This window comes from Fundulus heteroclitus, chromosome 18 (assembly GCF_011125445.2).
Source record: "Fundulus heteroclitus isolate FHET01 chromosome 18, MU-UCD_Fhet_4.1, whole genome shotgun sequence".
Taxonomy (NCBI): Eukaryota; Metazoa; Chordata; class Actinopteri; order Cyprinodontiformes; family Fundulidae; genus Fundulus; species Fundulus heteroclitus.
Window position 1 is genome coordinate 37,576,554 of NC_046378.1, and position 13,313 is coordinate 37,589,866.

At 39.9% G+C, this 13,313-nt stretch overlaps 1 protein-coding gene across 2 annotated transcripts in view; it reads right to left on the minus strand.

Annotated features, from left to right (window-relative positions):
* caln1 (calneuron 1) overlaps positions 1–13,313 on the minus strand; it is a 105,932-nt gene that overhangs the window by 59,387 nt on the left and 33,232 nt on the right. For both annotated transcript variants that reach the window (XM_012872433.3, XM_021321440.2), the window contains exon 3: positions 4,131–4,274. In XM_012872433.3, coding sequence (XP_012727887.1) covers positions 4,131–4,274 — 144 coding nt within the window. The remainder of the gene's footprint in view (positions 1–4,130; positions 4,275–13,313) is intronic.

Sequence of the window (13,313 nt, forward strand, 5' to 3'; positions counted from 1 at the left end):
GTGTATCAAAGACTTTTTCAATGACTTTTCTGATCTTTTCACTGGCGTGATCACTAAATACGATCAGATTTTAATTCTTGGTGATTTTATAATCCACCTTGGTGGTCCTGAAAAGCCATTGGCTAAAGTCTCGTTCAGGCAGTGAGCGTCTCTACACACCAACAGGGACATACGCTGGATCTGGTTTTATCATTTTGGATTATCTGTAAATAATTTACGTATTTTTGAGGCTGCGTTTTCTGATCATGTGCTCATTTTATTTGATATTTCTGTACCCGGTTCGATTCCAAAGCCTGTTGCAGCTCGGCGGTATCGTGTTTTTAACCATCTCACTGCTGCTCGGTTCTCGTCTGTTTTTAAAGACAATAATAATGATTTTTCTACGTGTTCTGATACAGAGGACATGTTATTAGAGTTTCTGACATCATGTAATGTGGTGGCTCCACTAAAAAAAAAACAGGTATCCTAAGCAGAAATGTCAGGTATCCTTTGAGATCAGCTGGAATATTTATAAGACCACTGTTAAAATTGAAAAACAAAAATATTTTTTAAAATTAATTGTGCCTCATTCCCAAAAAACTATGTGTGCTTTGTAACACCATCTGAAATGTTTAAAAGTAAATCAGCTATATATAGTATAAATTATGACTGTATGTGAAGAAATCAGCTGAATGAAAGAAGTGCACATAGTTTACGGAGCAGAGTTAAATCCAAACATTATGGATGCTTGCTAACGCTCATTTTCTAGTTATAGTTTGTGACAGCTCAAAATTGGCACAAAGTAACTGAGTCACTTTCTGTGTCCGTCACAGTCAAAGCCACCTGCTTTGATTTTTTTTTCCTGCATTTTTTACAGCCCAGCAGCTGGAAACAGAACAAATGAATTATTACAGAAGTGAAGTCGTGCTCACATTGGAACAGTCACTCTGGCTCGCATGAAAGAAGGCAGAAGCTGAGCTCCACAAAGGAGCCACACAGAAAATCAAGTAAAAGAAACAAAGAGGAGGCGCAATTTCAGGAAGGTCATACTGAGCTCACGCGATTTAGCAGAACAGAAAACCATCGATATCTGCAGGAGATTTTCTGAGCAAGGACCACTGCAGCTCATCTGGCTGAAATACAAGCACCAATATCCTGTCCCACTCATCAGCTAGTATAATCTGTCTATTTAATTCAGTCTCGCTTTGATCACTTCCTGCTAATTATTATCAAATGCTTTAAATTTAAAAACTGCAAATGAACTGCTACCAAACTCCGGGTGCTGAGCGATGAAAAAAATTAGGGCTGCACCTTAAATCCATTAAATTGGTTTAATGGATTTCAAAATGTACTCTTTATTAAAAGTGATAAATACTTAATTAGAGTAAAGTTTGGAATAAAGTAATGTACTGATGAAACGGCAGCACTTCAGAAGGTAATAACATTTCACCACATAAATTGTTTGGCTTATACCAGTGCTAAGAAAATAATCATTACTTAATGCTATTTTTGATACCCTGGCAATATATTCTGAGGGCACGGGGTTCTTCCTAGTTAAGAATAAAAAATAACTGATTACAATAAGACGATATTTCAACTTCTCTAATTAGGGCAAAACTAAAAAGGATTCAGCCCTCAATCAAATAAGCATTGTTAATGGCTTTGCAGCAATCCCTCATACTGAGCATGCATGAAGCGACAGTGGAGAGGAAAACTCCCCTTTAACAGGGAGGAGAACTTCCAGCAGAACCAGAACCAGGTTCAGTGTGAACGCTCATCTGCCTCCACCCACTGGGACTTAGAGAAGACAGAGCAGAGACACAGAAAGCACAGAAGCTCACATTGACCCAGGAGTACTTTCTATGTTAGATGGTAATAGAGGATGATCTGCCTCCCCTGGATGATGTCACAGCTAAACACTATAAATAATATCAATAATTTTGACGACCCTAAATAGTAGTTTCCACCAATCAGAGGCTTGAGTGTCAGACCTCAAGCCTCATCAGAGATGGTTCCTGAATTATTTGAAGTGAGGTTCTGTTAAAAGGTTTAAAGTAGTTAATATGTTTCCAGTATATCTCTTGGTGTCTCCCAAAGGTATAAAAACCAGGTTAGTTGGTTTGAAAGCTAGTCAGAGTAGACCCAACACCAAGGCAGACTTTGATCATCTTAAAACAACTCTAGCGGTGTATACCAACGTTGTTTTATAAACCTTTAAATTCATGTTGGTGTTGGACGGTTATTTACAAAGAAGCCAATCATTTTTACACCTGAAATGGAGGTAGGACACGGCGCACCACCAAGGAACACCTGCTGAGTGCAAGTGTATTAAAATAAAGCTGCGACATTTTGAATCACTTTACTTGAATATCAGAGCGTCTGACTGGACGTACCAGCAGACGGTGCAGACGAAGCAGCTGCCCAGTACATGTTTTACTGGAATACCGTTAGTGGTGTCTGGCCTTCTGTCCTCTGCCAATAACTTTCACTTTCTGTGTAAATATCCACCATGCAAACATGATACCTGTTAAAATGTTCTTAAAAGAGCATTAACCTAGACAGCTGATGTTGTTCAGACAGTATAAGCTTCCTATAGTATTGACCCCTCTTGAACAAGTCATTAGCTTTATTCTCTGGGACCAGCTAATCTGGACTGGACCGTTACCTACTCCAGGTAAGATATAACCTGCTTATAACCTTTTAACAAAACCTCACTCCAAAACTCCTGAACTGTCCATTGAACTGTAACTCATGCTTATGGTCAGAGCCCAAATAAGCGACTTCACTTTAAGAAACAAGCTCAAAAAAACGCAACTCGCAACTCAAGATATTTACATGCTACTTTAGAAAAAAGAAGCTCAAATTCGCATAAAATAATTTGGCAACAGTGAGTGCGGGTCTGATATGCTACAGTCTCTAGCATTCTTGAAACTACGGAAAACGCTGAGGGTAAAAGAAACACCGTCTGGAGAGCGCTGCGGGGAAAAAACATTATGAAACAGTGCAGTTAACGCGTGTCAAAAAAATGGTCAGTGTTATGGTCTAACAAAGTTAACAGCCTAATATATATATATATATATATATATATATATATATATATATATATATATATATATATATATATATATATATATATATATATATATATATATATGTGTGTGTGTGTGTGTGTGTGTGTGCATAGAATAAATAGATCTGAATAGTACACTGACTGGTGTCAAGGCTACTTTGCCAATTACACTATCGTGCAGTAGAAAGGGTGTACATCTTTACATCCTGTGGGTAAACAGGTGATTTTACCATATTCCTGAGCAAACAAGTAGTTCTGGATCTACAAATGGGAAAAAGAAATGTTGTAAATTACAATTCAAACACGCGGACTCGACCCTACAACGCAGAGACACAAATGACAGCCAATCAAATAAGCAGTGAAACACCATGGCAGGGCACAGATCTCCAGAGAGCATACAGCTCTGGAGATCCACCCCGTGTCTTTATATTGTAACAGAAAAAAAACAGCAGACAGGCTGAACCTTCAGGGCTCAGAGCTTTCTGGGTCTCTGGAGATCCGGATGAGGATGAGTCACAAGAGAAGAAGATGCAGTCTAACATCTTCAACTTTAACGTTGAATCCTAAAGACTTTGGTCTTTCTCTCACTAAACTGAAAAAAAGTATCCAAACATCAGAAATCAGTTTGAAGTATTTACTTTTTTTTCTTTCTAGTGATCTGGCATCAGCATTTTGAATGCAAACACATTTATTTCAGAAGGTTTTTGCTTGATACTAATATTGTCAGCTGGAAAAGGAAAAAAAGTATTGTTTTGTATCCTGCTGGAGAGAGCAGCTTTTATGAAGTTTGATTAAAAGAATTGATTTAATTTGATGGTGCAGAAAATGACAGAAATGGATTCTGATTTCTCCTCTGTTAGCTTTAAACAGCAGCAGTATTGTGTGTTTTTTGTACTAGGAAGGCAGGCACAACAATAAAGCCAGAACATCCTAAAACTTCACATCGTTTATGTTGTCGTAGTCGATAAAGTATGCACAAATAAATGTGGTGCATTCATTGTAAATGGGACATTTTTCAAATTAACGAGCTGTTTTTCCATATGCGGAAATGTTTCTACCCCCGAGTGAACCGGTGACTCACCGTCCATGTCTAGTCTCTGCATGATGATGGCCAGCTCCACCTCGCTGGGCATGTACCCCAGAGAGCGCATGGCCATGCCCAGCTCCTGCTTGGAGATGAACCCGTTTCCATCACGGTCCAGCACCTTAAACGCTTCCCGGATCTCTGCCAAGACAAACAAGAACCCAACTCAGAGTCGATAAACAACCCCCATCCCTCCTTCTTCAAGGTCACAGAAAATAAAAATCGGTTTATGGATTTATCTGCAGTAATCTACTTTGTTTTATATTTTGTCCTCTGCACTTTGGGCTTTCTCTTTTTACACACCGAAGCGCTTCCTACAGCTTTAAATCCGTGCTTCACTCAGCTGAGACAGCTGCCCTTTCTTCCCTCCACTTTGCTCCTCGTCCATAAACCTCTCCGCACGTCCGCTGCTCCCTCTCTTCCTGTCTGACTGAGCTTGGTGGGTACAGCGTTATGCAATTGGTCTTGCACCACTGCCTCCAGTTAACAAGATCAATTTCATCCATTGATTTATTCTCTTCACCTGCTTTCACTGCCTCCATCTCCTCTGATCACTTTCATGCTTCCACAGTTGCAAACCCGAGTCCTCGCTGGGCCCTTTTTTTTTGTTTGTTCCACCCATTGATTTACATCTTACAGAACATTTTTTACCTTTACCTTTATCCAACGCTGCAATAAAGAGATAGTGAAGTTTTTCTCGGGCCATGCAGTCTACAGTCTTGATTAAACATGTGACCTTCAGGAAATCAGTGTTTTCTTAACTAAAAGCAGACACATCCACTTTATTGTCAGGATGGGAACTAGTGGATCCTTGTATAGAAATGTTGAAATATAGCAACAAAAAAAGTATACAAGTCCAAAAACCAAAATAGAAAAATAAATAAATACATTTTTTCCAAAACCCTTTAAAAATGCAACAGAATCTAAGTTGCAGTTTGGCAAAAAAAAAAAAAAAAAACAGACAATTCACCAGTGCAAAGTGGAGCAGAGGAGAAAAGACCTCGCATGTGGCTGATTGCAGAGAGGTTGGCTGAAGCTGGCAGGTAGGACCTTGTCTACTCCGTGCAGCACTCCCTCAGGTTTTTGATATCCTGTTAATCCCTTTCTCTTTAGTAAAATAGGACAGTTTACAGCAATAAACTGGTGAGGCAGAGCCCCTTCAGCCCAGCACCTTTAACAAACAGCTCTGAAGTAATTCAAAATGGTCTAAAAATGGAACGACTGTCAGTTTACTATAAGGAAATTGCTCCTACACTATTACAGACGTACCATTTATTCAGTGTACAGCAAAAGTATTGCCTTAAATGTCCTCTACAGCTGAACTAAGATATCCTTAATAGATTAAAATCAACCATCACACACTACAACATTGCCTCCCAACACCTTTATGCAAATAATCGGAGGTGCAAACAATTATGATAGGAATCAACTGAATGAAACACAACTTTTTAAGGTGCTTATTAAAAATGGGAAATATTTCTAATTAACAGGACACACATAACGAGGGATGGCAAAGGGGTGCAGTCCTGGCAGACGCACAAATTATCATTTATTGAAGGAAACGGATGGAAAAGCAACGTTTTCTTCTTCAGTTTAGACCAACACAGCTATGTTGGGTGGGTTGGATAGTTATTAAAGCTATATTTGAAATAAATATCTTTTACCTTTCGTACATACAGCAATAATAAATCATGGTTTGCTGTGGCAGATCAAAGCGGGGGCTTACAGGGTTGGGGACCAGGCCCTGTAAAAGCAAGCAAGAAACAAAGCTGACCAAGGAGATCAGGACAGCCAAGAGAAGCTAGAGCAGGAACCTAAACGGCAGCTTAGAGGAGTCCGAACAACGTAATTAACTACAAGAGCCCGTCGTCCCACGCTGTGATGACCCCCGAATACAACAACTTCATCTGCGGGTTTGAAAAACATCCGTTCAACCCATTCACCGGCACCGACACACACCATCTGAAGACCAGGAAAGCTCCAGGACTGACCAACTGGCCTCCATGTCCTCTCACATCATCAAGATAAGGAGAATACCATCTCTGATCAAACATTTCAAACTTTGGAGCAACTTTTACAGCAGAAAAAAACAAAACAACGCTCTGGTTTAGAACACGACCTGCTTTTCCCAGATGACCATTTTGATGTCCAAGTTGAACATTTTTTGTTTGCGCGCTTCTGGAATACATTTTTTACTCCTGTCGTCTTCACTGCTTTATCACAGTTTTAATTTTCTCAGCTGCTACACCCATTGCTTTTCAGGGAGAACGCAGTGAGCGTAATCTACATCTATAAAAACTCATAGCGCCATTTGGACTCCGTTAAAACTGAACCACTGCTTTCTGGCATTTTATATTCATATGAAGAGTGTTTAGTGACTGAACCGAACAGCACACGCCGATCCAAGACAGGAACGTGTCACTGCTTTTTTTTTTTTTTTTATAAAAATCGTTTTAATCTTTCTTATAAGACTGCAGCAGAGGCTGAAAAGAAGACGCCAGTTCAACCCAAAGCCCCGAGAAAAGGGAAGGTGGCAGATCAGAAAAAAAAAAGCAAAAGCATGTCAGACTGGATATTGAGGAGAATATGTAGTTTTGTTTTCTCTGGACTTCAAGCACACTTTCAAATCAAGCCTTCAGCTGGAAAGTTTGAATTCTGCTGCATTCACTGATCACACCCAGTACAGGTCAATATGCTAACAAAAAACAACCTTTAGAGGTGATATGTTGTTTCTGTAATGTTAGTTATTCCCCACATGTATTTATCTGTTGCTAGGATCATATGACCGCATGATCAAATTGTAATTAAAACAACCCACACTGCAAAAAGGGAACTCAAAGTAAGTACAATTTTCTTGAAATTTGTGTATTTTTCCTTGATTTGAGCAGCTAAACAAGACTATTTGCCAATGGAATCAGATTGTTGCACTTAAAATAAGAGCAATTTATCTCCATCATCTTATTTCAAGTGCAGGATGTCTATGTATCTTATTTTAGGGGTAAAAATACTCATTCCATTGGCAAATTGTCTTATTTAGCTGCTCAAATGAAGGAACAATATGCTAATTTCAATCAAATTTGACTTACTTTGAGGTCCCTTTTTGCAGTGCAATAGCATCTTGAAAAAAAAAAGTTAGGTTAATAATCTATTACAAAGCCTCTAAACTGTCTGGACTACATGATGTTTTCAAACATTGAAATGCAGTCTAGGCTGACTAAAGCACCATTTACCCCGGTACGTTTTTCTATAAAAAGCTTCAGCTGTATTTAGAAAAAAAAAAAGGGATACTGCTCAATTTTAGAGAGAAGATCCCTTTACCGGAGCTGATTCTCAGATCTGGGTAAAACACCTCGCCGGTGCACAGTTGAATCAGCTGCTCCACTAGCTACTCACTGAGTAAGAATGTCATCAGTGAAAGGAGTCAGCGGAATTCATTGCGCTTTAATAAATGCATATTTCATAAGTGTGCCTGCAGATCAGAGAGGGAGGATGGTAAGAAAACGCTGACAGGCATCTGGTGTTTTTCAAATGGGTGCATTGTCACTTCTCTACAGAACACTATGACTGTGTGCCATGCATGAACACACTGTTGAACACTGAATAACATCAGCATACAGACTAGAATAGATGATTAACTCCATCCTTCCTGCGAGCCTTACAGGAAGAAATGTTCAATTGGCCTCTAATAATAAAGTAAAAGATCTTGGTGTTATTTTTGACCAGGACATGTCATTTAAATCCCATATTAAACAGGTTTCCAGAGTTTCCTTTTTTCACCTCAGGAATATCGCCAAAATTAGAAACATTCTGTCCTGGGGTGATGCTGAAAAACTAGTCCATGCATTTGTTACTTCAAGGCTGGACTATTGTAATTCTTTAATATCAGGAAGTCCACAAAATGCAGTTCAAAGTCTTCAGCTGATCCAAAATGCTGCAGCAAGAGTTCTGATGAAAAAAAAACAGAGGGATCATATTTCTCCAATTTTAGCTTCCCTTCATTGGCTTCCTGTTAAATCAAGAATAGAATTTAAAATTCTCCTTCTAACGTATAAAGCCCTTAATAATCAAACTCCATCATATATCAGAGCTCTGATTACCCTGTATGTTCCTAACAGAGCACTTCGCTCTCAGGTCTGCTGGTGGTTCCTAGAGTCTCTAAAAGTAGAATGGGAGGCAAATCCTTTAGCTATCAGGCTCCTCTCCTGTGGAACCAACTCCCAGTTTTGGTCCGTGAGGCAGACACCCCGTCTACTTTTAAGACTAATCTTAAAACTTTCTTTTGTGACAAAGCTTCTAGTCAGAGTGGCTCATGTTACCCTGAGCTATCTCTATAGTTATGCTGCTATAGGCTTAGGCTGCTGGAGGACATCAGGGTCTATTTCTCTCACTCTGCTGAGTTCTCCTACTGCTCTCCAATCTGCATTGTTTGTTGTTATTTCAGCTTTTAACTTTTTGTTCTCTGTCTTTTTTCTCTTCATAGAAGGTACACCTGGTCTGGAGTTCTGCTTGTCAAGACTTGATGCAACCTGCTGGGTTTCCTTAGAGAGGAAACGTTTTGACCAATCTGTCTGGAGGATTTGATTGAATTTGACTTTGTAAAGTGCCTTGAGATGACGTGTTGTGAATTGGTGCAATATAAATAATACTGAATTGAATTAAAGGGATTTATAAAGGTCTCCACAAGATTATATTCAGTGCCAACAGAGATAAAAACATATTTACCAAAGTTTAAAAGCAAGAGTTATGCCTGCAATGTCTTCACAAAAAAAGTGACAGGTGGAACAAAAGAACCAGAGGAACTTTGTTCAGCCAAGTCAGAACAAGGTCTGATTAGTTTTTGATGAGTTTCTGTTTTGAGTTTTTAGGAGATATACAAATGTTCTTTTCCAGCTCAGAAAAAAAAATTCTGTGTATATTAAAATTCTCTATTTTTGTACATACAAACACTTTATGACAAATTGAATGTTAAAAGAAAAAAAGACAAACCCTAAACCAACTGTTGGATAAAACCCTTTTAATTTGGTATGATTTGGTGAATTATTCTTATTCAATTAAGACTTATGAGCCATTAAGCAGTCGGTTAAAATAAATTAAATCCCATTAAACACCAGCCCAGGTTGAGGAAATACGAGGCCTAGTATGTCCTGGGATTCCTTAATGTTAAAATGCTATCACTACAGACGACAGGTTCTTCTGCAATGGTGCATCTAAGAATAGTCATCTGTGTGATGACTTCACCTGGTAAGTAAATACATTTATTTACACTTTGTATGTGTGTGTTGTTTTTTACATGAGTCATCTATGCAGATAAATATCAATGACAAATGCTTGGATTGTACTATTGACTCCTACCACACTGTGTTAAAAAATAGATTACCATCACGCAGCACATCTGCGTGATGGTAATTCTTTTTTATTAGATAAACCAGCTATGTACAGACCATTTCTAAAAGTAAAAACAAGTAAAATATGACTACAATGGAGTGTAGCTAACTCAAGGTATATACATTTTTATGTCCCTCAAAATATTTGAGGAGGGGCACGTTGTTATGTTGGACATGGGCTGTTGCAGGAGGGAAGATTCTGGCTGTTGTCTTTGCTGATGTACCGAAAAATAGTTCAGATTACCCCGTCTTCTTGAGGCGTTCTGTAAAGGGTGCCATCTGGTGATTTAGTGGTGCTCCCGGCGGAAGTACCTAGAGGGGGTGTAATCAGGAAGAATGGCTTCCCTGGGTTGACCCCAAGCAAAGATTTGTTGTTGGACTTTGTCTATGACAAACAGTGTGTGGGGCACAAGGTGTTTCACAAGTGTCCTTGGTACCAGGCCACCTTGAGCCAAAGGTTGATGATTGACTTTGTAATTGTATCATCAGATCTGTGGCGTTGCGTCTTGGACACTGGAGAGATCCCCACCTGGTAGTGAATTGGATCTAGTGGCAGGGGAAGATGTCAGACAGAGCCGGTAAATCCAAGCGGGCGGTGAGGGTGAGCCGCGAACATCTGCCGGAGGATTCTGTTCAAGTAGTCTTCAGTTCACACCTCCAGTACAATGCCTCCTTTGTCCTGAAGGAGGTTGTTGGCATGGAATCGGAGTGGACCATGTTCAGGACATCGATCGTGAATGAGGTTTCAGTAGCTGTGGCCTGAATATTAACGGTTAACATACTTGGCACGGTGGTTACCAGAAGACCCACTTGTTGATACCAGTGGTGGTGAAAGGTGTCAGGCTGAAGAAGGAGGCCTTCAGGGCTCGGTTGGAGACGGCTGAAGCAGCTGACAGATACCGAGTGGGTGAAAGGACTGCAGCGTCTGTGGTTGCAAAAGAAAAAACCTGGATTTGGGAGTCAAGGCTATAGAGACAGACTTTCAGTTGGCCTCGAGGAAGTTCTGGAAAGCCATTTAACTAGGAAAGGGAAAAAAAGGGATGATATCAAAGCTTTGTATGTTTTGGGAGGGGAACTGTGGACCCAGACTGACAACATCTTTTCACGGTAGAAGGAGCATTTTGAACATCTCCTAAATCTGGTCACTATGTCCTCAGCCAAGGAGGCAGAGCCAAAAGACTCGATTTGGGAGAATGTGATTTCATTACTGCGACAGAGGTCGTGGTTCACACGCCTCCTCAATGCTGCATGGAGGATCGGGACACTGCTGTTGGAGTGGCAGACACAGGTGGTGGTCCCAATTGTTGAGAAAGTGTGTGTTCCAATTATTGAAGCTTCCCTGGGAAAGCTTACCCTGTGGTGTTGGACAGTTTGACTGATTGTCAAACTTTAAATGCAGGAGGAGTGATGCGGTTTTCACCCTGGATGTGGACCGGTGGACCAGATCTTTACCTTTGTAGAATTGCTGAGGTGGTCATGGTAGTATACTGCTTGGTTCTATAAAGGTTTTTAGATCTGGAGAGGGGCTATGATAGTGTCCTTCCCAATGTAATTTATGGGTGTTGTGGACGAATGGATTATCTGGATGGTTTTATGTCCAAAGCCAGACCTTTGTCCTCAATGTCGGCACAAAGTGAAGCCTGCTCCCTGTGGGGTGTTCATGGACAGGATCTCAAAGTGTAGTCATGAAGAGGAGGGTGTCTGGTTTGGAAACCTCAGAATCTTGTGTTTGCCTTGTGCTGATGACATTTTTTAATCAATTTAAATAATAAACTGAACTTGATTGCATTGCTTGATAACTAGGATCAATTTGCTGTGGATGTACTAGACTAAGATTCAGTTACACTTGAGATAAGCTGCTGTCATTTGGCTGAATTGAAATGACATAAGTAGAGAGTCCAGGAAAAAAAGTCTGAGCTAAAACTAAATTCAATTACTATAAATACAAAAAACTAAATGGCAAAAATAGAGAAAACCCAATCCCTCTGACATACATAAAATAAACTATTACATTAACACATTTTTGCTAAAGCTGCTTTTCCAAGATGTTTAAAATTACTAAACAATCATTGTGAATCCAGGTTTTTTTGATTGATCCAAACTAGCAGAGAAGATATTTGGAAAGCAGTTTTGCCCAATTCTGCAGTAAACTTGTAACTATCAAACAAACCTTTTCTGAATACCTGGTGTTGTATACACTGAAGCAATATCTAAGTAGAATGCAGATATGTGGTGCCTTGGATGTTTGCATTTTCTAGAAGATCAAACGTAAATATACTATATAGACTAAAACAAAAAATAGAATAAAACATATCTTTTGTTTTGCCACAGAGGAAAAAACACAGCGGTTAGCTGATAACACTGCACTGAGGCACCATAAGCCCCATCTTAGGATCTTTTTTTTACTACCATCAGATTCAGTCTTATTAGAGAACCAAGTCAGTAAACTGTTAGATCTCAAACTACCTTCCTCCAGACTACAGCGAGTAACAATCAAACCCTACGATTCCAGCTCCATCACTCTGGCTTCCAGCCATGCTGCTTGCTGAGTCCCTGCTGTATTCTCTTTATACTCAAAACCTAGCGTTCATCCACATACTGATCCAGCACACCCATCAAATTAGCTAAAGACACAACACTAGTAAGAGGAACCAATGCGGGTAGAACTCGAGGATGGAGGAAAAACAGGGGACATGGTGCTCAGATGACCGTCTCACTCTGAACAAGTCTTAGAATTAAAGAGGAAAATAGAGTAATTCTTGAGTTCCTGCAGAAGTGACAGTTTCTGCCGGGCCTTCCTCCAAACAGGAGCTGCTGGTCATCTTCTACGCTGCCATCATTCAGTCTGGCCTGCCTTCGTCCATCACCGGTCTGGACTGCAATGAACATTTAGGTCTGCAGGGAGGATCATCGGGGCTAACCTTTCCTTGTGTAAAGGTCTAGGGTCTGGAAAAAAGGGCAGCTAACATCTCTGCAGACGATCAAGGCCGATGAAGCTGATTCTGATTTAAATACCTGAAGAAACATTTGGACAGAAGAGCCAAAGATCGAGCTGCTTGACCGCAGCGATAACAAGAATGTTTGGAGGAGACAGTTTGACGGTGATGCTGGTCTGTCGCACAAAGTGGATGAAATAACGACGAAGGAAAACCTCCAAGTTCACCTCAAACCTATGATGAGTATACACACATTTCTCTATATTGGGTTATGCTGTAATTACTTGACATTTCTTTTAGGCAAGGTTATTCTGCAGTATTATTTTTGACAGATTTACTTTTTCAGTGTACTTATAATTGAATTCTTATTACAGAATAAACATTATTTATAGGCATTTTCTGTCTGCCTGAACCAAATAATTACCCATCCGAACCAGCCACTAAGAAAATAAGCTCATCAATCAGCTTATTGTCTGCAGCACCGCCATCACGCAGGTCCTGTCTGCTGGTAAATGAGTCGGAACAGCGACGTTTAAATGGAGCGTAAACTATGAATTGTGTCATGAAGTTACAAACAATGTTTTGGTTGCATTAAGTACCTAATAGAGGTAATTAGAGACCGCAGTTTCTGACAAGCTGCATAAAACATAGCGTTGTTTCTGTTTTTTTTTTTTTTTTCAGACAGCTGGTCCTGAGGCCCTGTAAGCATCATCATCACCGCCATTTGCAGTAAGATAAAAAATGGCTTCAGAGTCAACATTTCTCCGCATGCAAACACATAAAAGCTAACCGACCGCCACATAGAAAGCGTTCAGATAATTTCGCCTGTACTGAGTGGAGTGGTTCGTGCATAAATCTAG